Source organism: Euprymna scolopes, chromosome 2 (assembly GCF_053919585.1).
Source record: "Euprymna scolopes isolate OS-2025 chromosome 2, ASM5391958v1, whole genome shotgun sequence".
Classification (NCBI taxonomy): domain Eukaryota; kingdom Metazoa; phylum Mollusca; class Cephalopoda; order Sepiida; family Sepiolidae; genus Euprymna; species Euprymna scolopes.
The window spans coordinates 36,470,292-36,498,197 of record NC_136483.1 but is presented as its reverse complement, the minus strand read 5'-3'; the positions used below and the strand labels follow the sequence as shown (position 1 = coordinate 36,498,197).

At 31.7% G+C, this 27,906-nt stretch overlaps 1 protein-coding gene across 4 annotated transcripts in view; it reads right to left on the bottom strand.

The window, feature by feature from the left end:
- Positions 1-557: 557 nt before the first annotated feature.
- LOC145291046 (alpha-mannosidase 2x-like) overlaps positions 558-27,906 on the bottom strand; it is a 326,286-nt gene continuing 298,937 nt past the window's right edge. For all 4 annotated transcript variants that reach the window (XM_080136566.1, XM_080136556.1, XM_080136560.1 and 1 more), the window contains 7 exons: positions 25,926-26,048; positions 20,519-20,630; positions 19,778-19,914; positions 17,190-17,331; positions 16,966-17,099; positions 15,824-16,138; positions 558-1,238 (listed from right to left, as the gene is read on the bottom strand). In XM_080136566.1, the coding sequence (XP_079992692.1) occupies positions 1,080-1,238; positions 15,824-16,138; positions 16,966-17,099; positions 17,190-17,331; positions 19,778-19,914; positions 20,519-20,630; positions 25,926-26,048 (1,122 nt within the window). In that variant the 3' untranslated portion in view covers positions 558-1,079. The remainder of the gene's footprint in view (positions 1,239-15,823; positions 16,139-16,965; positions 17,100-17,189; positions 17,332-19,777; positions 19,915-20,518; positions 20,631-25,925; positions 26,049-27,906) is intronic.

Here is a 27,906-nt window from a genome sequence, read left to right as displayed (position 1 = left end):
TGAATGACTAATTTTACTGTCATATTCGAATCTTGCTCATCTTATGAATGCATGTTAGTTGAAAAAAGATGTAAAGGGGGCATTTTCATTAAAAATCAACCTGTTTTTATGCATTATTTTTAAATTGAAATTATTAAATAAAATACCCCCCCCTCCATCTTATGATAAAAATATCAAAATTTGGTCCCTGTTTATGAAAAGGCAGAAATGATTAAAAAAAAAAAAGAAAAGGATAGTGACTTGCCAAAAGAAAATCTATTTCTTTCCAAATTTAGAGGCGAATAATGAAATGAGAATCTAGTGCCAGGACTGAAATTAAGAAAAATTCATGGATTATGGAAAAAGGAGATATGTAAAAGGTGTGTCCCATTTAAAAAGAAATCATGTTTGACCCAATTTTTGAAGGGGAAATGGGTAAGAGTGAAATGGTACCCTCAATTTCTGTTCAAATAATTCAGATTTTCAATGAAAAGAAACCCCAAATCTACAAAATCTCTAAAAATCCAAATAACAGAAATTTTGTAAAGTATAAATAATCAAGCTTTTCAATGAAAAAGTTTTTCTTCATTTTTTTTTTTTGTCATTTTTTTACCCCCTTTATGGCATTCTAAACATTGTCATTTTTTGACAACTGAATTCTTGTCCAAATGCTGGAATCAAAAAGGTTCAAGTTAAAGAATGCGCAATGTTTAGTATTAAAACAGAATACCTTCATTGTCAAACTTTTGAATAAGAAATGTTTTAAAAAGAAAAAAAAATTTTCATCTTTGTGTTCACTGTCAAATTTTTAAGGGACAAAATTTTTTGTTATATTTTTTATAGTTTTCTTTTCCATACCATCAAATTCATAAAATTTCACATTTTTTATGTAAGCTGACAACCATGCTTTCCCTTCTGTTCTGTGCTTCCTCAAAATTCATGAAAGAACTTTTACTCTCTCTTTGGTTCTGAAGTTGCTTTTTGTGCCCCTTCCCTCCTCCGATTATTTCCAGCATAGAAAAGCGTATATGAAAAACCAACAATTATTCAAAAGTGTAAAGTCTGCTTTTTTTTTCTTTTTTTTTTTTTTTCAAGCTTCATTAAGAACCAGTAGCTGCTGTCAATTTGAAGGCACTTATGTCCATTGGTTTTAAAGCTACACTTGATGTAATTGCAGTATTATTTTCATAAAGTAATGATAAAGATGCAGCACGAATGTCCACAAATTTGATATTTTTAAACATCGAACCGATTGGCACCTGCAATGGAAAGAAAAAAACGATTAAAATGATATTTTAACATTTTATCAAAATATCTCACTAGTTTACATGCTAGAATGCATTAGACTAAACTATCTTTGGCCAGTTCTTTATCATTCTTTCTCTCAAGTCCTTATTTTCCCAGGTTTTCCTTATCATTCCACTGTAAACTGAACCTGCTACCTCAACTGTTATACATCTACGAACCAAAGAACTTTCATCCATCCTTTTAACATGGCCATACAATCGAAATTTTCTGTTCTGCACACATTACATGCATATACTATCCAGATTTAATTTTCCTCTGAAGTCATCAGAATCAAACTTGTCTTTAAAAATTCACATTACAAATTCATCGTATCATTCTCTCCATGAAATGCATTTCCTCAACCCTAATTGGCTAGGTTTAACCTGCACACATAATCAAACTGCATACACATGACTGATATTGGTAATGCTCAGCTGGTTAGTCACTATACAGTGATGATAACAAACAAAGAAATGCTACAGTGTTAATGGATAGAACAGAATATTCCAAGAAATTTCCAGATCTAATAGGACCTGGTAGTTACAGTAAGTAAAAAAGAATCTGACTTTGAAAACAGAGGAAGCTAACAACAGATCCTCAGAAAAAAATAGGATCTAATACCATCTGCAAAAAAGCTGGTTTAGCATTACAGTAAACTACCACACTATTGTGGTGGCACTAACTTATGTTACCTACTAATAGACTATTCAAATCTCAATAAATACCGGAAGACTAAGCTGTAAGCTTCCAGTCAATAGCCGGTGGACCAAACTAGCTCATTTGTCAGCTACGATGAACAATCTACCTATTGTATGCTTTGCAATACATATTTTTACTTTATTTTGACATTCTGTTTTTCTTTGTAACGCCTTAACAGGGCTGTAACAGTGGCAATGTTGGATTTCAAACTCACAGAGGTCACTTTAATTTAAAATACAAAGCTGAATAAAAACAAGCAAGTGTTCAGAAAACACTGATGAAAAGAAAAACAGAAACTTGCAAAAACCAATTAAGTGTTTGGACATAAAAGTTTGGATTGCAAACTCGTGGAAAGTAAGAATATTTTCACATTTATTCTTCTCTTTGCTTAGAACTGTCATGACATCTTGGCACACCCATAAATACAAAAGAGAAATACGAATAGTTCATGTTTTTTTCTTGCGTCATTAAATAAGTGCCACCCAACTTTTTTTGGCTTTATAAAAAAAAAGAAAAAAGAAAAGAAAATACGGTTTTTAGCCTTTTCTTCATGTCAACATTTTTTCTTTCTGTTCTATCGAAAAAAGACATTTGCTTTGAAAAAATATTGAATATTTCTATAGATATATTTTTTTTTCTCTTGTCTATAAAAAGACATTCTTTTTGGAAGAATTATTCTTTCCAAGGAATTTAAAACTGTATGTTCAACGTTTGTTTCAAAGTGATTGAAGGAAACAAATTACTGTTCTCTTTTCCCCCAGTTATCCTAAAAATACTAAAATCTGGTTTATCCGAACACGGTTTTGATAAATTTCCATAAATTCTGTATTTTATGCATCCTACAAGGATGGACGCTTTTCAAAGTACATTGGAACAATTATTAAAACTGTAAATTGAACAACAACAATTATTAAATACATAGCAACAATCATTTGAACACTAGAAACGCTCAGATGAAAGACAATAACACCAATATGAAAATCAGTAGCACATGAAAGAACTGCTTACTCAAGTCATAAAACATAATATGTTCACAGATAATAATACCACATTTTCACAAAACTCAATATAGAATGCAATTGATAATTTCTGCTATGGACCTGAAGAATCATTTGAAGCTTATTTTCGTCGGTACGAAGATTTTTTTAGTATCAATTGTAAACGGTGGTCAGACCAGAAAAAGTTTGTTTACTATTGTGGAAACTAGAGACGGCCGAACATAACAAGTTTATGGATTTTATTTTACCACGTAAAATGTTAGAATTATCTTTTGCCAAAGCATTGGAACTTCTTACAGAACTATTTAGCCCAAAAGTCTCTATATTCCATAAGCATTAGTCATGTCTGAATTTTCAGAATAATGATGATGATTTTGCAACATATGCAGCCATGGTAAATAAACATTGCAACAAATTTCAACTTGCAGACTTCAGTGCAAACAATTTTAAATGTTTAGTATTTGCGCAAGGACTAACTTCTGGTCGAGATACGGAAATATAATAATATATATATATATAATAAAATTAGAAAATAAACCAAACCTAACAACCACAAAAGTTAACGGAAGACTGCCAAAGAATAGAAATTATTAAAAAAATCCGATGGATATTGAAGCTGGAGTTGCATAGATAAAAAAAAAAGCAGACAATTTAAAAAACATGTAAAAAAATAAAACACAAGTTAGGGAAAAAGGAGACGCATAGCTAAGAAAGAATTTGAAGAAAGAAAAATCCCACCCATATTTATCAAGAAAATGTTTGATATGTAAGAAAAAAATAAGACACAAAGGTACTCATTGCAGAAATAAAATACAAAACCCAAGTGTGTTTGGTGGAGATTGAAAATAAAGAAGGGTTGCGAAAATATGTGACTTTAATAATTCATGACAAAGAAATAAAATGCAACTCGATTCTGTTTCAAACCTTTTGATAATAAATTTAAACACCCGGAAGAAACTGAATAAACCTACCATACTGAGAACATGCAAAACAGCAAAGGCCGTTAACGGTATGCAAATTAACTTTGGTGAATTTTTAGAAAACGTCACAGTATTGGGAAAGAGACGAAAAAAATTAAAAGATTATGTATTACAGCATACCACTAACCTATGCGGGTCAGACTGGATTCATGAATTTAAATTATGGAACCAGCCAAGCAATAATTTTTGCAAAACGAAAATAAAATGTACAACAGGCGCCCATGCCTTGAAAAACAAATTAAAAAGAAACTTTTCTTGTTCTAGGCCATGAAAGTCAAAGAGAAGGCATAAACAAACAGATACTGTTGTAGACCAAACAAAAGTAGTTCTCCCCTAATGAGAACAGCGTCTGACCACAAACCAAGAAACCAAAATCATGCAGGGTACTCTATTGCTAGACCTAGTGATGATACCTTCACCAATTAACCCAAATCGTAAATTTCTATGCGACTGCAGGCGATTTTTCACAGGATACAAAAACTTCAGCTACACCGCAACAGATACCAGTCGCAATTATATTTTTTGCTAGTATTGAAACATTATTTACAGAGTCAACATCACTCAAAGACATTAAGTGCAGCAAAATAATAGCACTCAAATCGTTTTTTCACAATATGCAAGAACTGTTAGACTGTTTTACCCGGCGTCTTTTTAAAATAGACAGTTCATCAAGTTAATAATACTAGTGGAAACTCCTGGGGCAATATTGCCCCTTGTCTGATCGATTATTACAAGTGAGGTCTTAGGTGATATTTATTAACCCTTAATTACTTGTGGCAGAGTCTAACTACACAAGCAATCAACTGTTTTAAGTTCTCGCAATTAAGAAAATAAGAAAGTGGCAATAAAATGTTTTCCTTGCAGGTCAAAAGAAAAAATTTTGCCCTAAACAATGAATCAGAAGTAGAGGCTAGTGAAACCGTCTACAACACATTTGATATTGAGCCACCCCAAATCACACTAGAACCACGATGTTCGAGCAGGAAAAGGAAAATTACCAAACCATTCATAGTCCACCCAAAGAGAAAAAATACTGATACATCATCCAGATATCTGAGCTTGGGAGAGGGATGTTGTGGCAGAACTAACCTATGTTACCTACTCATAGACATTTCCAATCTCAATAAATAGTGGAAGACTAAGCTGTAAAATATCAATAGATATCCGGTGGACCAACCTAGGGCGTTTGTCAGCTACGACAAACAACCCACCAATTGTATGCTTTGCAATGCATGTTGTTACTTTATTTTGACGTTCTGTTTTTCTTTGTAACCCTTTCACAAGGCTATAACACACACTTATACAGCATTCCTAAGATTCACTAAGATATCCATTCCATTAAGGCTATTCATCAGTGCCCGAGGTTCAATATGCTATCCACTGAACAGATTCCTCGTAAATATAATCGACACAATCATACGTAAATATAATCGACACAATCATACGTAAATATCGCTCGCATAAATTTCAACATGTTTCAAGTTTTATTTTAATGTCTTAGGAAATGATATCTTTTATAATTATTATATTTACTTCAATTCAACAAACAAAAGTTTCTTACTCAGCAAAAAGACAAAAATCAAAACACAACCACCCCCTTGAAAATTTGAATTCTCCTACCAAGTTTTTAGTAAAACTGACAAAAAACTGATCAGCTCCAAAAGCAATGCTAAATGAATGCTCAAACCTTGGCAACAACAACAAAAATTTAACAAATCAAGTTCGGACGCAGATAATGGAACAATTCTGTAAAAGATTAGTAAATGAGTCAACAAATGCGCGGTTCTCACATGTGTATTTCTAATTAAGAATTATCAGAAATAAAAAATAATAAAAATAATGAAGAAACTAAAGACTAAAGTCAGGGGGGGGGAATATTTTCTGTCTTTAGTCATAGCTAAGAAAGAATTTTTATACATATATAACAGTAATCTACGAACACGTGTGTCTTGAGGTACTAACTTTCGTCAAGATAGCTTGACTATTTCTATGTGAAGTATATTAACCATTATGGCACGAAATCCTAGATGATTTTACATGTTATTTTTATCACTTTTTAAACTTATGTTGATTTTTCCAACGATAATATGGTTAATAGCATCTCCAACTTTGGAGATCATAGAAAATATTTTTCTTTAGAAAATTCCCCATATTATTTTAGACGTAAATAAACAAACTAATATCATTTATCTATTTATTACTAGCGGGAGGGGGGGGGGCGTTGCCCAGGTGTTTGGAGGTGTGTGTGTGTGTGTAGGGGGAGGGGGAGGTAAACTTAAGAATAAGTGAAGTAATAACCCTGTGTAAAGATTATAAAAAAATGATGTTAAACTTCTGAAAAAAAATCGGAAAAACCAAAAACAACAGCGAACAAACGTAAAAAAAAAAAATTAAAAAAAAAAAAAAATTAAATTAACGTATTAGTAAAAATAAAAGCAAAAAAAAAAAAGTGAAAAGCTGAAAAAAATGGCATAAATATATCGAAAAAAAATTTATCTGATACCTCGGATTGAACTTGCAATCTTAAGATAACACTGATGACCGCGTATTTGGAGGTGTGTGTATGTGGGGGGGGGGGGTAAACTAAATAATAATTAAAAAAAAAAAAATTTTTTTTATTACATTTTCACCCCTAACAAGGCACATTGCCACTTTGATGTAGGGGGCTACAGGGGTACTAGGTGGGGAGTTGGGCAGCAAGATGCCGGTTCACGTTACACTTGAACTTCTGCATGTCAGTACAGTTGGGGAAGTAGGAACCTGGCAGGGAGTTCCAAAGTCTAGCGGTTCTGGGGAAGAAACTACTGGAGTAGAAGGCTCTTTTATATCTAGGGATCTCAACTGTGAGGGGGTGGGATTTTACTGCTTGTTGGATTTGTCGGGGGGTATTTACGTAGAGGGGGTACAAGTGCTTGCAGCTCGTCGGAACATTCACCATTAAAGTACTTGTAGAACAGGCAGAGGGATGCTACATTGCGTAGATGGGACAGAGGCTGAAGCTTGGATGATAGTTCAGGACCTATTAGGTTGGCGACTCTCTTTTAAACCTTGTCTAGGAGCGAGAGACCAGTAGCAGATGCACCGGTCCAAATATGATAACAATACTCCATACACGGGCGAATGGTGGCCTTATAGAGGTACAGGATACTTTCAAGCGTCAGTAGCTTTCTAACATGGTAGAGAGAACCTACCTTTTTCGCAGCGGTCCTGGCAATGCTCTCAATGTTATTGTCTCAACTCATGTTTCCTGTGAACGTTAGGCCGAGGAGTTTAAAAGATGTGCTTTCAGATAAAGATGGTTTGGTTTTGGTTAACGGCATATCAACCCTTTTCAGGTTATTTAATACCAAACCCAGAATTAAAAAAAAATTATATGTATTCAAAGAACTTTATGTCTTCAAGTATCTATCTATTCTGATTAGTTCAATAGTTTTGTTTGTTTTAATATCTAACGATCTCTTTTTTTCTTTTTAGTCTTTTATATCCTCAAATATTCATTCATAAGGTTTAGTTGGGTTGATTCAGAGAGTAATTTATATTTTTGTAAAGCTCCTTGTTACTCTTAAAAAGGATAATATTTCATCCAAACAGTTGTTTTTGAAAAGTTTCTTCATGCTGTTGTGTTTGAGATATTGTTTTCTAGCATTATCTAGAGCTCTACATTCCACAAAAAGATGTTTAATGGTGCAAGTTTTCTGGCAGAATGGGCATTGTGGTTATTGTTCTTGTTTTAGAATGAAGGAGTGTGTGAGTTTTGTAAGGCCAATATGGATTCTAGTTATAACGATTTGTTCTTTTCTGGATTTTGGGAGAGTTGTCTTCATTTTTCCAGTATGGGTTTGATTTGGTATAATTTGTTATTTATGTTGTTATTCCATTGTCATTGCCATTTTGTGTGAATTAATTGATTACTTTTGGGTTTGAAGTCAGTATATGGTATGTTTATTGTATCTGGTTTTAAGTTTAGAGCTGATTTGGCCGTTAAGTCGGCTCTTTCATTTCCTCTTATCCCGATGTGACTAGGGATCCAACATATAAATATTTCTTTGTGTTCAGATAATGAATCAATTCTGTTTGTTAGTTTGATGATTAGAGGGTTTTCAAGTTTTTTGTCATTCAGAGATGTTAAAACGGAAAGTGAATCTGAAAGAATCATCTTTTTCTAGAATGTTGAGTGCGATGCCGATGGCACAAAAATGGCAGTAAAAATAGAGCTTTCTGCTGGAAGAGCTTTTTTAAGAGTTTTTTCATTCGACACGGCAGCACATGCCACTCTATTATGGTCTTTAGAGCCATCGGTGAAAATAGGTAGATGGTCTGGATATTTCAGGAGAATATCATAGACTTTTTCTTGGTAGATATTAGGGTGGGTTTTCACTTTTGGGAGCTCATTTAAGTTTAGGATTACTTTCGGTTTTTTGAGTATCCAAGGTGGGGTTTTAGGTAGTATATGTTCTTAGATATTTTCTACAGTCATTTCTGATTCCTGCAGTATTGCTTTCATTCTAAGACTAAAGGGCTTTATGGCCTTTCTTTTTGCTTCAAACGCCTCTTTGTATCTCGGATTGAATGTAGCTTCGTATGCTGGATTATTTCATTGTGCTTTTAATTTAGTATAATATTGTGCACCCAGTTTTTTTACTCCTTATATTTATAGGGATTTCGTTGGCCTCTGGTAGGATTTTCTGGCTGATTGGTATATAAAACTACCATAGTCGTGTTTTGATCTAATCAAAGTCCTGTATAATCTCATTAATGTTTCTTGATCGGCTTCCCATTCTGTATGGGCTATTACACGTAGTAGTTGCAGTCTTTTGTTGCAACTATTTCTTAGATTCTTCAGATGGGGATGAATGACAGTTTTTTGTCAAATATTAGACCCAGAATTTTGTGTTCTTCTACGGTAGGGATTATTGTTCTTCCGAGCTTCAATGTAGGATCATTATGGAGTTTTCTCTTGTGGCAGAAATGAACACATTTGGTTTTGGATTGGGAAAATTTATATCCATTTTCCATTGCCCATTTGTCTAATTTATTTAAGCAGTGTTGGAGTTTGCGTTCAATGGTGCATATATACTTTGATCTGCAAAACACCAGTAGGTCATCTACATATAAAGATCCCTCTACACGAGGGTCCAAACATTTTACTATGCTGTTCATTTTAACATTGAACAGTGTCACAGATAAAATGCTACCTTGAGATACTCCTTTCTCTTGATTTGTGATGTCTGAGTAAGTAGTTCCAATGCGGACTCTAAATTTTCGGTCAGATAAAAATCCTTTTATAAATTGTGGGAGTCTGCCTTTTAGTTCAAATTCATGCAAGTCTCTCATAATTCCATATTTCCACGTAGTATCGTAGGCCTTCTCCAGATCAAAAAATATTGCTGATAGGTGCTCATTTCTGATAAAGGCTTCCCTTATAGCTGTTTCCAGTCTAACTAAGTGATCTGTTGTGCTTCTCTTATTATGGAATCCACATTGTAGGTTGGAGATAAGATTGTTGGTTTCTAGGTACCAAACCAATCTATCATTTATTATTCTTTCCATTATTTTGCACAAGCAGCAAGTCAATGAGATTGGTCTGTAGTTTTGTGGATTCGAATGGTCTTTTCATGGTTTTGGTATTGCTATTATTGTGGGTTGCCTCCACAAGTCAGGAAATTCGCCTTCTGTCCATAATTTGTTGTAAATTTTTAGTAGCAACTTTAATGATTCTAAAGGGAGTTGTCGCAGGAATCTGTAATGGATTTCATCAGATCCTACGGCTGTGTTGTGGGATCTTTTAATAGAATCTTCTAATTTGGTTAATGTAAGGCGTTTATTATAATCTTCAAGGTTTTTTGATTTAAAGTTTAGTTTGTATTGTTCGATATTTTGTTTAATCGTTATAAATTTAAAGTTATGGTTTTGATTAGAGGAGTTTTGAGAAAAAGTTTCAGCTAGTAGGTCTGCTATATTCTTTTCATCGGTTACTCTGGTGTTGTTTTTAAGCAGGTGTTTAATTGGTGTTGATTGATGTTTACCTGAAATTTTTCTAATCATCTCCCATATTACTCTCGGTTCTGTAGAGGATTTTAATTTATTGACATAATTTTCCCAACACTCTTTTTAGCTGCTTTTATTACCCTACGAGCTTTAGCTCTATTTAATTTGTATTCTATCAGATTTGAAGTTGTGGGTTGTTTCTGAAATTTCTTCAGTGCAATTTTTCACAATTTGATGGATTCCCGACATTTATTGTCAAACCAGGGTCTGTTGTACCGGTTAGATGCTGAAGTTTTAGGGATGCATTCATTTGCAATTTCTACTAGTGTTCCTGTGAAAAATTCTACGGTGTTGTTTGTCTCTGAATCATTCAACTTATGTCTACATTTTTCTTTGTATAATTGCCAGTTGGCCTTATTTAGTTTCCATCTGAGAAGTTTTTCGCTGTTGAATTCTGGAATTTCTATCACTATTGGAAAATGATCACTGCAGCAAGTGTCGTCATATACTTTCCAGGTTAAGTCCATATATAGTGATGGATCACACAGGCTAAGGTCAATGGCTGAATGGTTTCCACCAGTTGGGTTGATGTGTGTAGGTGTTCCATCGTTGAGGAAGCATACATCATTTTCATTGATAAATTCTTCCAACATTTTGCCCTTTTTATTGGTGTCTTTACATCCCCATAGTATGTTATGACTATTGAAATCTCCTAATAGGGCGAACGGTTTGGGTAATTGATCAATCAATTTTTTAATCTCATTTTTATCTATGTCATCATTTGGAGGTATAAATAATGAACATACCGTTATTGGTTTATGTAGCGTGGCGTTAATAGCAATTGCTTGGTTGTTGGTTGTTATGTTTATTTTGCTATGGGGTATATCGTTTCTGATTAGAATTGTTACTCCCCTGGAGGCCCTGTATAATTAAAAATTTCGTATTTCTTAATATTAATGTTGTCTTCTTGTTTCAGAAACGTTTCTTGAAGACATACTATTGCAGGGTGTTCTTGTGTTAGTAGTAGAAGTAGTTCATTCATATTTGTTTTTAAACCGCGACAATTCCACTGGATTATTTTTTTGTTTTTTGTTAGTCATTGGTATCAGATCTTCGGCCTTCTATGTCCATTTCTTCTAATCTGTTTTGTGTTGGGATTCTTGATCTGGAAGTTGAGTGTGATTTGTCTAGTTTTGTTTTAGTTTCTTGTTGAGTGAAGATTTATTTCTTTTCTCTTCATGGGCGTATTTTGATATGTTTTTTTTTCTCTGTAATTGGAGATGTTTCTATGCGTGTTGTATTTTGGGGTTTTATGAGTTTTTTTGGTTTAGTTTTAGCTTGAGGGTTTTGTTCAGTTATAGAATCTTTCTTTCATTGTTGAATTGTTTTATAGTTTTTTAAAATTCTTCCACAAGTTCCTTCATTTCATTAAGTAATTTAATAATATCCTCGGGTTTAATGTTGAGTGAATTTACTTTTGTTTGTTTGATTCGGTAGTTTGCTGTATTTTTTTTTGTTATTTCAGAATATTTCACATTTTCTGATAGTTTGCAGGCTTCTTGGAAAGTAATATTTTTTGTATATTTTATTTTGTTGATTTCTTTTTCACTCTTCCATTTGTCACATTCTTTTAAATTGGCGCTTTGGCCTTTTTGGCAATTAGTGCATTTGGGCTCTTTTTTACAATCCGTATGAGGTTCATTATCTCTGCACCTTATACATACTGAAGAGCGGGTACACCGATCCCGATGGTGTCTGTATCTCTGGCAATTGCAACACCTGAGTGGGTTTGGTATGTAGTGTTCGACATTTACCATTTCATACCCTATTTTAATTTTGTTTGGGATTTGATGAGTATTGAATGTTAAAATGTATTTGTTTTTATTATTTCGCCAAGTTTATTAATTTGGACTCTTAACGTCAGTGACATTTTGTTTTTGTAGTTTAGTCTGAATTTCTTCCAAAGGGCACAGTGATAATTCAGTATTCCTGATTACGCCTTTGTTAATGTTCAGAGATTTGTGAGAGTAAATTTTAACTTTTTGATTGTTAAAACGTCTCCATTTGGAAATTTCAACAGCATATTTTTGGTTTTCTACTTCAAGAAGTAATGTACCATTATTTTGTTTTTTTACCATTTTAGGTTTGATGCTAGATAGAATCTTTTCAATTTTGAATGGAGATATTTTGGTTATTAGTTCCCCTTCAGTTGCTTCTATAACTATGAAGCGGGGAACATTCTGTTTTTTTTTTTGATGAAGCTCTATTTCAGAGTCAGAGCTATCGACATCAGATACTTCGGTGTGGTTTCTTTTTTGAGGCTTTCTAGTTTCCATTAATATATTTGGTTTGTTCCATTTTTCCTGCTCCCCACCTGCCTCGGAGTCCAATATGGGAAGTGTTGGGGGGGGGGGATACCCATTTGCCCCAACCCAACAGGGATACAGGAAAAGTATACTCATCTTGCTGGTGGATTCAAGCACCTGTGGTTCTTCAATTTCTTTCTGAAAGCCTTGTTTTCAGTAAGAATTTTAGTTTTTCAGCCATGTTTAGTCCATTATTCAGCAAGTTGATTGACCCTCCAGCCATCGCTTACTAAATCAGTTTACTGTATATTGTGCGAGCATATTTTCTTGTTATGTCTGTCTGATTTAGGGCTAGACATGACCAACCGATTGATTGGATCGGGCCTATCCAACCGCCCGTCTTAGCTTAAGTAAGGGCCAAAGAGGTGTGTTGCATCTCATGTCCTTAAAATACCCTGGACATGATCTGCTCAACTACCAGGATTCCGTTTGTAAGCCTTACGGGATGCCAACTACTACTACGCCTCCTCTTCCTCCTCTTACTACTACTACACCTCCTCTTCCTTAACTACTATTACTACTACTGGTTATAATTCAATGGCTGTAAGTTTTTTTTTTTTTTTTTTTTTTTTCAAAAATAAACAATTATAAACAGAATGACTCATAGAAATCTATCTATATTCTTTTTTTCATTTTAATATACTTTCATAGAAATGTTTCTGTTATGTCACAAAAAACTATTTTCTTTACGTCACAAGTGTCATGCTCATACATTAATTCCATAGCTAATATAACATACTGACCCCTTAGGGGATGTTTTGCAACTATTCTGTATTACAACTATACAGTCACAATTTTCTCACAAATAAATCAACTTTGACCTGTTGACAACATATTTTTTTTTTTTACTGTGTACGTTTTCAGCGCCCTGATTTTTTTTTTTTGCATTTTAAATTATCCAAATAAACAATTAATACTTTCTGCATTTTTTTTCTTTTACATCGTTCATTTCCGTATTACGTTTAAGTTATTTTAACACAATTTTCTTACAAATAAATCTACTATTTTACAATGTAAATAGATAATAGGTAACTTTACACGAATAAGGAGGATTCTTTTTCATGTTTGAGTGATCGGCCCGTGATTTTTCATTTTAATATACTTTCATAGGAAGGTTTCTGTTATGTCAAAAAACCAAAAAAACAAACAAAAAAAAACTATTTTCTTTACGTCACAAGTGTCACGCTCAGACATGAATTCCATAGCTAATATAACATACTGACCCAACGGATCACGGGTAGTCTAGTTTATACCTAAAATTTGGAAATCACCCCTTCTTAACTACATGATATCATAAAAAACCTAGACACCTCAAAAGCATGTGAACCTAATCTCATCCCAGCTGTGCTATTAAAAAAATGCTAAGCTGAGGTTGCCCCAGTTCTCTCCAAACTTTTCAACAACTGTCTTAATGAATCTTGCTTTCCTGACTGCTGGAAAACCGCTTCTGCGGTACCAGTTTATAAGAATTCTGGCAAAAAAAACAAAAAAACTGACCCATTAAATTATTGTCCCATTAGCCTCCTCCCTCTTTTCACCAAAATATTTGAGTCCATAATTAATCAAGTTTTAGTCCACCACCTTACATCTGCTAAACTTCTATCCAACCAACAGTAAGGATTTAGGCAAGCTCGTTCTACTGAAGATATCCTAACTGTAATCTCTGAATGTATATATATATATATGTCTATATAAGGCAGGAGAGACTAGGACAATAGTCCCAGATGTATGACATATCTAAAGCCTTTGGTGGGATATGCCACAACGGTTTTCTCAAGAGAATCAGATGAATACTTAACATAATTAAATCCTCCTTCAATAAGAGAAGAATCCAGGTTGTCCTCGATAGTTATATATCAAAACAATGATATAAATGCGGGTATGCACCAGGAGTCGATCCTTGGACATTTATTATTCCTGATATTCATAAATGACCTTCCTGATAAAATTGTCTGAGATGGGTATATTTGCTGACAACACCACACTCTATAACAGACACAAAGGGGAAAGGAAGGGACACATATACAAGGCAATGGTGGAAACCCTAGAGGAAAACCTCCAGTCTGTAGTGAAATGGAGACAAAAATGGATGGTTACATTCAATGCTGCCAAGACTAAGCTTCTTTCCTTTAATAATTACAAGAAATCTTCTCAACCACTAATAACCATGGCTAATGATATATTACCTGAAATTATTTCATTCAAACTCCTCAACATTTACAAGGAACATGAATTGGAACAGATATATCGAAGGCATTGCCAAGAAGGTGACCTCTCTCTACTGTGCTAGAAAATTACTTACACCTGAGAGTATCCTGTATCTCTACAAGGCCACCATATATAGAGTATTGTTCTCACATTTGGGCTGGTACATCTGCTTCACAACTCTCACTCCTGGACAGGGTTCAAAAGAGAGTCGCCAACCTAATAGGTTCCGTACTGTCAGCTAGACTTCAACCTATGTCCCATCGACAAAATGTTGCATCTCTCTGCCTGTTTTACAGGTATTTTAATGGTAGGTGCTCTGACAAACTACAAACCCTTGTATCCCCACAACGAAAATACTCCTGACAAACTCGACAAGCAGCAAAATCTCACCCCTACACAGAAAAGATCGCCAGATGCCAGAAAGCGTACTTCAATAATTCCTTCCCTAGAACTGCTAAACTTTGGACTTCCCTTCTGGGTTCCTGCTTCCCACACTGTACTACATGCAGAAGTGTAATGTAAATAGACATCTTACTGCTGAACTCCACACATAGTATCCCTGCAAATTTTAATAGTAGTCTCTTATATCCAAGTGGCACTGTGCCTTGCTTGGGGTGAAAAAACAGTGTAAAAAAATTGAACCCTCTGAAAGCATCTTGTGAGTGAAGTCTTATATGGAAAAAGTCACGATTAAAAAATTGTGTGTATATGATTCCATGTAAGTGTGGAAAAACATACAAAGGTGAGACTGACTATTTATGGAATGAAGAAAAAAACATATAGACAGAAAAGAATAATGGAGAATAAGATGACTCAAAGATGCAACGCATATGTTGGGTGATAATGACCTTGTAAGTAGACTGAGTATGGGAACCATTAATTATCAATAGCAGATAAGGTCACCATTAAAAATAAAAAGTAAATACAGTAATATATAGCATATAGTGAAATATAACTGCACATCTAGAAAGATAAAAAGAATAGATCTAACACTTCCAAAATTCATACTAAAAGTGTCCATGACATAACAGATAAACTACTAAGGAAAATTCAACTTAAAGTGATGCTCTTCTGTAGGTTACAGTTCAATCTTTACTGTGGGCAATACTAAAAAACAATTGTGAATTACTTAAAATTTCTACTCAATCATGGCTGATAGAACGAGAGCATGCTACCCATGTGAATTAAAGGATTCCATTGGAAATTCCTATTTCTTAATTGCTACACACAGGTTTCATTCTTACAAGCATTAAAACGCAAACAGATATAATAAAAGAGTAAAAATTAAATTTAAATAAAAAAAGAAATTAACACTTACCGTTCCATCCCCAGCACTACAGAGGAGTCCTCGATTTGGGAAATCACAGTCATATGAGAGTCTATGCAAGATGAGGGCGGCACTGTTTTGGGGGACAAATTTCAGTTTGGGGTCATCATCTTTGTTTTGTAAGGTTCTAAGATTGAGCAAGTGTACATCACAAGAAAGTTCAGAATTCATTGCAGAAAATACAGGTAGTAGCTCTTGATCTTGCCCAAACGTATGTTTCGGGGCCACATATAAAGGATGAATTAGATGTGAAGAAGCAAGATGGGATTGCAAGGACAAATGTTTTACTTGAATTGATTTATCCAACTGAAATGAATAAAAAAATAGTATGAACTGGAGAGAGAGCAAGAAATGGTGACAGAAAAAAATTAAAAAATGTGCAGCAAATACTAAAATTATTTCTTAATTCATAACAGTTCACAGGAAACATTTTTTATGAAACAAGGTTTATGTTATACATTATAAGTTAGTATTGAAAATAATAATATAATTGATGCTTCATAATTACGTAGATATCAACCCATCAAATACGCACTCAAATAGCTCCCCCCACCCCAAATATAGACCGGAATCAAATTGAGTCTGTTTTATTTTTTAAAATCAATCTTTATTTCACAGGCATATTTTTTCTTATAAAAAAAATGGCAAGTCAGCTTCTGTTTCGACTGTGCTAGATAATCTGATCTGGTTGTTAGCAAAGACTAAATTGTTTATTGCGATTTAACATTTGAAATGGTTTTTAACTCTTCTATTTTTTTTTTTGGCTTATGGTCGTTTCTTCCCTCTGTCGTGGTTTCGACTATCAGTTCCTGCAGTTGAGGAATCATAATGTCGTGGTTTCGACTATCAGTTCCTGCAGTTGAGGAATCATAAAGAAAAAATTGGATAAATACGAATTCATCTGGTGCTTTGAAACAAATCTTTTACATTTTTTTAATAGAAAAATATGACTCAGTTTTCGAGCAGTTTGGTTTTAGAACAAATTTTTAGCACAAATTATGTTTGAAAACTGAGTTTCCACTGTAGATAACAAATTTTGATTCAACAGTCATAAATATATTGCATTAATGAAAGTTCATTTTTTTATTGTCATGATGGTACTAAATTATTAGATTTTGAAAATGTTTACTCACAGAAACTGATGGTTTTCTGGTTTCCAGAAGTAATCGGAATCGGTTGGGTGTTCGTTTATTATCAAGTACTCCTTGAGCAAGACCTCTATTATCATCTTGATTTAAGCGTCGGTCAAGCATCACTTCCATTTCTCCTAGAATAACACAAAAAATCAAATCATTAAGTATTTGAATCCTAAAATAAAAAGCCAAAAACAGTTTTTGTTTTTTTGCTAATAACTTACCTGGTTTTAAATAGGCCGCCCCGAGTGATTGTCCAGATAAAATTGTAACACGTGTTTCCTGATTCTCAACAAACATAGCAGATGGCATAGGGTAGTAGTTTGCTTGTAATGGTAATTTCGCATAGGTTTTCCGACGATGCATCTGAAATGAGCAAAACTTGAACATTCACTGATTGCTATATGTAACATGTAAGAATGATTATTAAAGTTTATGCAGGAAACTCAATATTAATTTTTTTTTTTCATCTTTTACTAATGGGTCACTGCTTATCAAAGTGCATGGGCTACTCAAGGATAAGTGTTAAAGAGATTGTTAGTTAAATAATGATTGAAAACAGTAGATGAAATAGGCAGAAGATTAAGATGAATGATTATCTAAGAGGACGGCTCAACAAGTATTTGTTTACATTAGACTTGAAAATGACCATGTTGTATTTGATAAGGAAGCAGTTTTGTAAATGGGGTGTTTTATGAAAGAAAATTTATATTAATCTTTGCTGTATAGTTTTCATTTACTTTTATTTTCATGAGGGTGGACACAAGGTCATTTTTAACATGGAGAAATCCAGCTTCCCAAATAATGGAATTCTAAATTAGGACAAAAATTAAAATTGTATCAGTCTAGAAAGATTTCTCCTTCACTAACGAAGGATAGAAAAAATTAAATATTTAGTTGATACAGTTTGATAAATATTCTCTTTTGGCACACATTAATACATCCACAACCAAATCTCATGAAAAATAAGTTTTTCTCCAACATATGTTAACATGTATAATGCATTAAATGGAACAGAGTGATAATAATGACGTCAAATATTCTTGTACTTAATGACCACAACTCAGATTGACCCAATGCAATCATTTGAATCCAACTAACACACCTTTACAATTCAATGATGAAATAGAATGTTTGAAGATGTACATTTCTCTAACGAAGCTAAATCTCTCGTGTGATTCTTTTTTTTTTTATTTAACTTCCTGTGTGTTATTCTACTTTGATAAAAGTAATCTTATTTAAATTGAATTTTTCACAAAAATACATTTCAATTTATGAAATGAATGAGATCTTTTGAACTGACCATCTTCAGGCAGCATTCACTCTAGTATAACTCTTCACCATCATAAATATCTAAAACATATATATATATATATATAAAAGACAAAACGGCCACACGCATTTTTGTATGTCTAGGGTTCTCGGGAAGGGAGAGGGTTACTATTCTTTAGAACTTTTTATATACTCTCTAGATCATAATATCTACGATTTGCGAAGGGATGTCGTATCTAGATTTATTTCGATCAACTTTTATAAAATTCACGTTATTCCTTCCTTTCGCATGTTTGTATTTTTCTTATAAAAGCGAAACTAAATCGAAAGTGAAGGCACCTACCCAGCCTTTCATGCCGGGATGTCCAGAAAGCAATCAGCTTTGATCAATGTCTGAGAAACCCCTCATATCAAACAATTGCTATTCATTTGGACACTCCTTTTTGTGGGGAGCTGAAATGGCGGAAAGCTGAACTAGCCTCGAGCCAACGCTCATTATTGCAAGTCAACATTTTGATCGACATTGCTAAATTCAAACGGGCTTTGTAGCGTTGTTGTAAAAGTTCATTTTTTTTCACTTTCTTTCCACCTTTGGGTCTGTCATGGGTTCAAAACACTTTTTTCTTTTACACCTACAAACACTGGGCAACGCCGGGTACCCCCGCTAGTCTAATATATAAAAGGCAAAATGGGCATGAGCATTTGCGTATGCCCACAAAAGTCTTTTTGGGTGGGGGTTCTCGTGTCAGGTGTCGGTTAGATTCTGGGAGAAGTTTTCTTATACTTCCCAGATCGTAATATCTCGCATTCACAAACGGACATCGTCTCTTTTTTTTGATCGAATTTTTTTAAATTCCCTCATTTCAAGTGTTTGTCTTTTTCGTATAAATAAGGTGAAACTAATTGAATGCAAACACGCAAATGCCTGGCCTTCGCCCGAGTAGTATCTGTTCTGTAATTTGCCTTTGGTTAATGTAGGGGAAACCCTTCATACTGAGGCAATTACTATTTATTTAGATACTGCTGGTCTTCCCCCACATTAAAAACAACCTTACATCAAATTTGCTTTTGTAGAAAAGCAAATAAATATCAAGACAGAAAGCGAGATGCTTAACTGGCTCCAGGCCAGGTTTAAAAGCAACATTCATTTCTGCGCTTGCATGGCGACGCCTTTGATTCTTAAGTTAATTACCAACTCATTGAATTCACTATCCTCTTTGGCCTAATGGTTAGCGAAGAAGACTAATTACCTTACGTTTTCGAGTTCGATCCCACCTATCTTTTTTTTCATGTTCTTTTCCTCCTTCACTGTTCGGGTTTGAGCTTGCCTGCATACTACCACTTTTTTTTTTTTTTTTTGCTCAACACACACCTCCAAATACTCGGGCAACGCCGGGCAGCCAGGCTAGTCATATATAAATAACAATACCTCATCTCAGAAATATTGTCATGTTTAATACAACATTGTAAAACCATTAAAATATTTGATTAAGGAGAGAACAACAGTGACAAGATTAGAAATAAAAAATATTAAACTTACTTGAAATCCATTCAAATCTGTGTAAAAAATGTTATCCTCACTTTTTATATCCGTGCATATTCGCATGGCAAATTCGCGATTTATTCTTTTACGTATGTCTACAATGTTGTAAATGTCGAGAGAAACACCATCAGTTCCTAAAAGAGAGAAAGAAAAACGTTTTTCTTTAGGAAAGAAAGAAGATAATGAAAGAGGAAAAAAGAAAATAGAATGTAAAAGACAAAAGAGAGAAAATAGGAGATAGAAAAAAGGGTAGAGAGGAAGAAAAGAAAAGAGATAAAAAAGAAAAAATAATTACAATTAAAAAGACATTTTTAAAATTTTAATTTTACAAATAACTTTTCTTCAAAAAAGAATTTATATAATAATTGTTTCTCCTTCATTCCATACACATCCATGTTACTAATAAACAAATAAACTATTCTGGATGTGAAGGAAGAAGATGTTAAAATATATACAATGAATAAAAAGAGTTAAAGAGAAATAATAAAACACCTTTATTCAATGAAAATAATCAAGTCTAACATTGTTTGACAATCTGATCAATAAAATTATAAATTTTAGAAGTCAAAGAAATATATGTCCAATTGGATAAAAAAATATATAAAATAAACAGAAGAAACATACAATAAATACTGTTTTCAGAGATGTTTTCAATATTTACAATTATAATACTTTATAATTTACAGATTCAGCTAATAGAAAATATTTGTGCAGATAACAACAACAAAAAATACTCACCTGGAGAACTGTGTAATCGAACAATGTGTTCAATATCTTCTAAGAATACAGACACTTCTGAAACGATTGGCCCTCTTGTAATACGAATGAATGGACTTGCTACTATCACCTCCTGCAAGTAAAACATAAATTAAATATCAAAACAGAAATTCTTAATGTGCATCCATTCAGTCTGCACATTTAAATGTTAAGTCTTGTTTGAATCTTTACCATAACAGATTGACCAACAGAGCTTCTTAAAGAGGATTTAAGCATGACAGCATTTCTTTTTTTTTTTTTTTTAAATAGCATTTAAAAACAAATTTTACAAGCATTTATGAAAAATCAAACCTTTTCTTGTTATGTAACATTGTATGTTTTTCCAGCTCTTCTCAACCATGGCATAATCTAATAACACTAAAACAATCATTTCCTCTGATTCCATTTTGTACTGTTCTTTTTTGTTTTTTAACATTCACCATTTTTTTTCATTATTTTTTTTTTTTTTTTAACTTATTTATGGAAATTAGTCTTAGCATCATTTATTTAAATCTATATTTCAGATTCTATGCCTACATTATCACTGCTTATTTAGTATTATTAAATTGTGGTAAGTTCAGAAGAGATAGAGAAAATTGATGTTATTTTGATATCCATCACTATAAAACTTTTGATAAATGTTTGTAGAGAGGCTATAAATCCGTTATTAATACTCAATATAACTGGAACTCATTGTTGCATGAAAAACATGCTACAATACTTTTTTTTTTGACAACATGATACATATCAGGATATTCAACTCACAGTACAACTTATACAATGAATATTAAACTTCTAGATATGTTGTTAACTCCAATGTATTGGCAAGACTGACATGTCTTTTTGGCAATGAACTAGTTAATAAAAAAGACAATGTGATGTTAGAGTTTATGAAAATATTTTTAATATTCAGATCACAAGGTTTTTTTTTCTCATCACAAAATATTTGAGATAAACTTAAATATTGAATCAAAAAATTTAAAATGTCTATTTTTATCTTAATTTTACCCTTCTCTTCTGATATTTTTGAAAATATTAAAAACAGAAGCTAGTTAAATCTTACACTAAGTGTAAGGTTAAGTAGCAAAGCTAATGAAAGAAAGTTTATTTGGGTTACTGTGGGTTGGTGCAGAAAAAGGGTTTATTAAAATTGAATAACTAATTTTCAGTAAAATAAATTTATATATATATATATATATATATATATATATATATATATATATACATTAGCATTAGCTAGATCTGGATATAAAAGCGAAATAAAATATATTAATAATGTAAATAAAGCATCAGTGGGAGGAAAATATCAAAACCGAAACTGTCACGTTATTTCATACAATATGGCAATGGTAAATCCGATTATAAAAATAGTAGGAAAAATATTAATTGTAATAAAAATAATGTTATAGACAATATCAGGAAATCCCAAATTAACAACAGTAATGCCATTAAAAAGAAAAATAGATGTAGAAATTGTATTTGGTTTAATCCTTCTTACAGTGCACACATGAAAAATAATTTACCAAAAAATTTTTTTCAAATTATCGATAAAAATTTCCCTACCGGAAATGATCTAAGTAAAATTATAAACCGGAATAATGTTTATCTTTTTCGACGATGACTAATTTAGTTAAAACTATTATAAGTTCTAACAATGCAAAAATAAACAAAGAGACAAATGTAGGAGGATTATTAAATGATCAAAACATTGAAGTGAATCCATTTTGCAACTGCAGGAATATTGATGAATGTCCATTAGAAGGTAAATGTCTCATTTCTAATGTAGTATATAAATGTGATGTAACAGATAATAACAGAACTAGACATATATTGGGGCCACAGGTTGTAGCTTTAAATAAAGACTCAATAATCATATAGCATCCTTCAAAATACCACATGTCAACAATAAGAAGAAAACATTATCAGCAAATTGAATTAGGGAATTAAAGAAAAACAAAATTGAATACAAATTGAAATGGTCGATATTGGGTAGTGCTAGTAAATACTCACCAAACAAGTCGGCCGATGTAACCTTTGCAATCTTGAATCGTATCATATAATAATATCCAAAGAAAACCTTAACAAACACCAAGAAGTAATTCAAAACTGTTTACACAAATCAAAGTATGCATTATCTTGACTAAAACATGATTAATTAAATTATTAAATTGAAATAACGAATCTAGCAAGTAAAGTTAATTTTGATTTATTGAGACTAATATATATATAAATAAGGTTGATAATAAAAATGAAAATAATAATAAAGTTTAGGTAAACAATTAAATCTAAATTAAATAGAACAATGATTTTAATAATTTAAACAGTAAATAAAAAGGAAAGGGTATGAATTTTTATGTTGTACTATTTAATATGATTTCAAAATCTAAGATATAATATAAATAGTATTAAATTCTATAATAGTAATTCATAATTGGTTTAATTAGATGTAATAAGTAGGCAATGAGCTTAAATAAAAAATGATTTGGAAAATAGATTAGAAAAAGAAATATATGAAACTACCATAATAGGATAATTTAAGTATTTTCTCTATGGAGATAAATATTTTATATTAATATAATTAACTAATGAAAATAAACAGAATAAATGAAACTTTATAAACTAATTAAATAGGCCAAATGAATTTAGATAATGATAGCATATAGGATGGCAAAATATATCTAAATTAATATTTGATATGAACAAGGAAGGTAAGTATGTTAATATATTTCACATACTATAGTACTTAACTGTAGAGTGATAAAAAAGAGCGTACATCTATATTGTACAATTAGGTGTGGAGGAAAAATTAAAAATTAAATTAGTATAGGGAATAGTAATGGATCATGACATTATTACTTCTAGTTTGATAGTAATGTTTATAAATGTTAAAGTTGAGTTTGCTAAGTAAGATAATTTATGGATCAGAAAAACAAAATGGTAATGATCATAATATTACAAATATATTTATAATAATCAGATTCCAAATAATGATCTAAAAATAAAATGTATATGATGTAACAAGTGATTATTATAGTGGTTTAAAATGTATGAGCCAAATGGTTTAATTGTTAGAATGAATGTAAAAATCAATGTTATACTTATAATAAGATATATCTATTGAACATCTTTTAAGATTAACTATATATATATATATATATATATATATATATATAAATATATATATATATATATATATATATATATATATATATTCATTAACTTAACACCTATAAATTCATTTTGGAATTATTAGTTACATTTAAAGGAGAAAAGAAAAGAAAATTAATTAAAGTATAAGAAAAATCGGACTTGGACATGGTCTATAATTTTAGGTCTAACCAATATTTATAATAATATAATTTTATTAACTTAAATTAAAATTAGAATTAGTTTTCACTTAAATATACATTCATTTAATTATAACAAAAATAACATGTTATCAGATTAGGAAACTTTGAAACCTAATTATTAGAGAATTAGGATATATATAATGTTAAACTAAAATTAGACTTAAATAAGTAAAAAGTTAGTAAAATGTTTATTAATACAGGGTGACCCCCCCCCCCCAAAAAAAAACGGGCCCTGACTAATTAGGCCCTGTTTCTTAGTGTTTTGTCTGGATGAAATGAAACTTTGGTCATAACTAGTTTATTATATTCAAAACATCACATCGAAATACAAGGGTCTTTGGCCTTTTTTTCTCCGTTCTACATCATATGTTCTAGATGGCCTCCATTTAGCTTTTGTTTTTTTGAGGTCACCCTGTACTATATTGTCGAAGGTTGAACTGATTAAAGTTTGTGAAATGTAAAAATTAAAAATATTACTTTCAAAATAAATAATAATGATAGTGGTGATATTGATAATAAATAATATAAATATATAAAAATTAAGGTAAATGTAAGTAATTAATTTACAATTCAACATTAGCAGAAATGAAATATAACTCAACTTATGACTATCAATTGAAATAATTTTTAATACTAACATTTTATATTGGACAGATTAGTGAATTAATTTATGATATAAATCGATTTAATTTTTTTAAATAATATTAAGTGAAAGACATTAGAACTATATTAAAATTACTTATTAGTTGAATATGGATGACTATGGGTTGGGAATGTTTATAGTATGAATGTTAAAAAAATACACATAAGAAAAGTTAATATATCGTTAGATTTGTTCCAAGGGAGGTAACTATCTCACTTTAATCAAATTAATTTTAACTATTTACAATTATAATAAAAAGGAGTTTTCAGAAAATTTTCAAACTTAACCTAACGTAAGGATAGGTTTTGAATTGAATGATTCTAAGTATTATAACTGTAATAATAAGCTTGATTATAATAGTCAACAGAACTGAATTATATATGGTTTTCAATTCAAATTAATTGATTATTTATGATAACCGCAAAGATCAATTGCGTTTTGTTTTGTTTTTTGTAGTTTAGTTTAATTTTGTATATGCAAACATGTAAAATAGTTTATAATTTATTTAAATAGTTGGGTTTAATGACTTTGATAAAATTCAAAATGGCATAACGGAAAAATGAAAAGGTATTTGCAGCTTTTTTCCAATTTTCGGATTTTAATCATGTCAAATCACACTTCATTCCCTTTTGACGGATTGATTGTTGATATTTCTTCTGATAAGTTAAAGGCATAATAGATTCACTGATTGATATAATAATTAATGATTTTGCGCTACAAAACAGATACTGTCAAGAATTGTATAAGTCAACTGAATTAAAGGAATAAATTATAAGATGGCCAACATCATGAATTTTGGAATATAGTTTTTTGTCATTTATTCTCTCTCTCTATATGTATATATATATGAATGAAAATTTGGAATTAAATTTTGTAAATTAAAAAATTTGACATGGAATACAAAATTTAAAGTTTTAAATTGTTGAATAATAAATTTGTTGTAAATTTTGAATTTACAGAATTTAATTCCAAATTTTCATTTATCCTATTGCTCTATCTTTTATATTGAGCTTTATTTATCTGATTGGGATTGTCTTATATATTATTATATAATATTGATTCTAATATTTATATCGACTTTCAGTTTTCAGTATTATACAATCTGTAATCTGAAAGCATTTCAAAATTTGACTTTAAGTGTGTGCATGTGTGTGTGTATGTGTAAAATCAATCTGTGTGATAATTTAGTCTTTGAAATAAAGTCTTAGTCTTTCCAATAAATTTCTAGTGCAGGAAGAAATATCAAAAATTGTATTCCATATTTAAAAATTCCATTATTTTAGGAATGACATTAACAAATTTTATTTCTGAATGGGATGTTAAAGTCTTAGCTGCATGTCTTTAACATATTATCAACAAAACATTCTCAAAATAGAAAATACAAATACGTTCTTACGTGGGCAACACCATCAGGTAAAAACAGGTAGGCTCCACTTTTGTCACCAGTCGCTCGTGTGCCATAATATACAAACTTCATGTTGACACGATGTGTAACTCCAGAGGATTTTATTGTCAAATTCTAAAAATGTACATGGACATGAAAAAGTTAAATAAAATAAACAAAGGTAATTAGTTTAAATCTAATAAATGACAAACTAAAAAAAGAGAAACATTTTCGTAAGACAAAATAGAAATGTTTACAAAGCACTTAACAACATGGATGATTATATGAATTATTTTATGTAAAATTATACATTAGTATCTACTATCAATCCATCTATGTTTTTCAATCCAGCCATGTTGAGTTTGGGGCAGAAACCAGTAACAGATCGATTCTTCAGGACTGTTCATCACTAAGTAGTAATCTCCTAAAAAATACTTTTAAGCCTACTACTAACCCTAAGTCCGAGTGGCAACCCCTAACAATGTTACAGGGAAGGGCTGTCCCCTTCCCATGTAAATAAGAATATTAGATAAGTGAAAATGAGATTAGGTTTGGTTGGTTTTTGTTTTACGGCATAGCAACCCCTTTCGTGTTATTTCATGCCGAATCCAAAGATTTTGAAGAAAATTTTTTTAATACAATATATTTGTTGTTTTCATGTCAGTTTCTATTTAACCCATAGTTGGGACCCTGACAGGTACTACCACTCTGGGTCAGAGTGGACCTGGGAGCAATGGTAATTAAAGGGTGGCTCCACACTCCGTAAAGCCCACAAGCTGGGGCCTCACCACTGGATATAGTTTAAGGTCATATCCAGGACCCCGAAAATGAGATTAGGATAAGCCTAGAATTGAACCTTGTAGGCAAAGTTAAGAAATGGAATGTTAGAAATTAAGTTTATTGTTAATTCTTTTAGAAATCTGAATATTAAATATGTCAGTAAAAGAATGAACAATGCAAATTAAATTATATTGTTTAAAATAGGTTAGACTAGAATTGAGGATTCTTTTGTTGTCAAAAGTGTGTTGGACAAACATGTAAAGCCATGTGAAATTGGTCATGTTTGAAAAACATTTCTGACATCATAGACAAAGGACATTTCTCCATATTATGGGTTCGGATTTTAGTTAGTCAGAAGTCAGTCAGCAAGAGAGTCAGAGAGCTCATTAGTTAATCCCTCTATTTAGACTATGTAGATCCAAATTTGAATTCCTGACGTCAATCGATCGGTTGATCAGATGAATAAAGAAGTCATCATTATTTGTAACTATTGCCTTGTGTCATCCTTCATCACGAACGAAAAGTATTTATCATCTTGTAACGAACTCTTGTGTAAACCCTTCCAAGTATTATGCGTCCCCACCATGATCATCAGTGAAGTATATCCTCTCCTCTAATATGTGTTAAAAGAACTGTAATAGAAATGTCTTCTCTTCCTCATCATCACTATCGTTATGTCTGTATTACATGAGTCCCATTATATATGCGCCCAATATGAACTCCCGTCATCTTTTAAATATATATATCCTTGCTATTCAACAACAAAACCTTCTTTAACCCTACCACTGACTCTAAATTCCTGTGGCAGCCTTCTTCAAACAACAACAACAAAAAAACTCTTAACTACATGTAATCATCTAAAAAAAAAAAAAAAAAAAAAAAAAGTAGAACCCTAACCCATCCCAATTTAATACACAGAATTTATCTTTCATAGAAAAAATTGCTTTGAAATATTTAACAGCCCTAAAATGGTGAGGGGGGGGGGTTAATTACATTAAATTCATATACAAAACTGATATCCTACTCTAAATTCTAAATTTTTTTTTCTTTTTCTTAAGTTTTCAACAAGTTCTCATATAATCAATTAAAACAAGTAAAATCTCTTTTTAAATAAAGGCTGTTATTTAATTTTATCTCAAAAACAAAATATTCTAGAGTAAAAGTTGACTGTTTGGAATCTGCAAGAAAAGCGACCATCATTTTTGTTAATTTA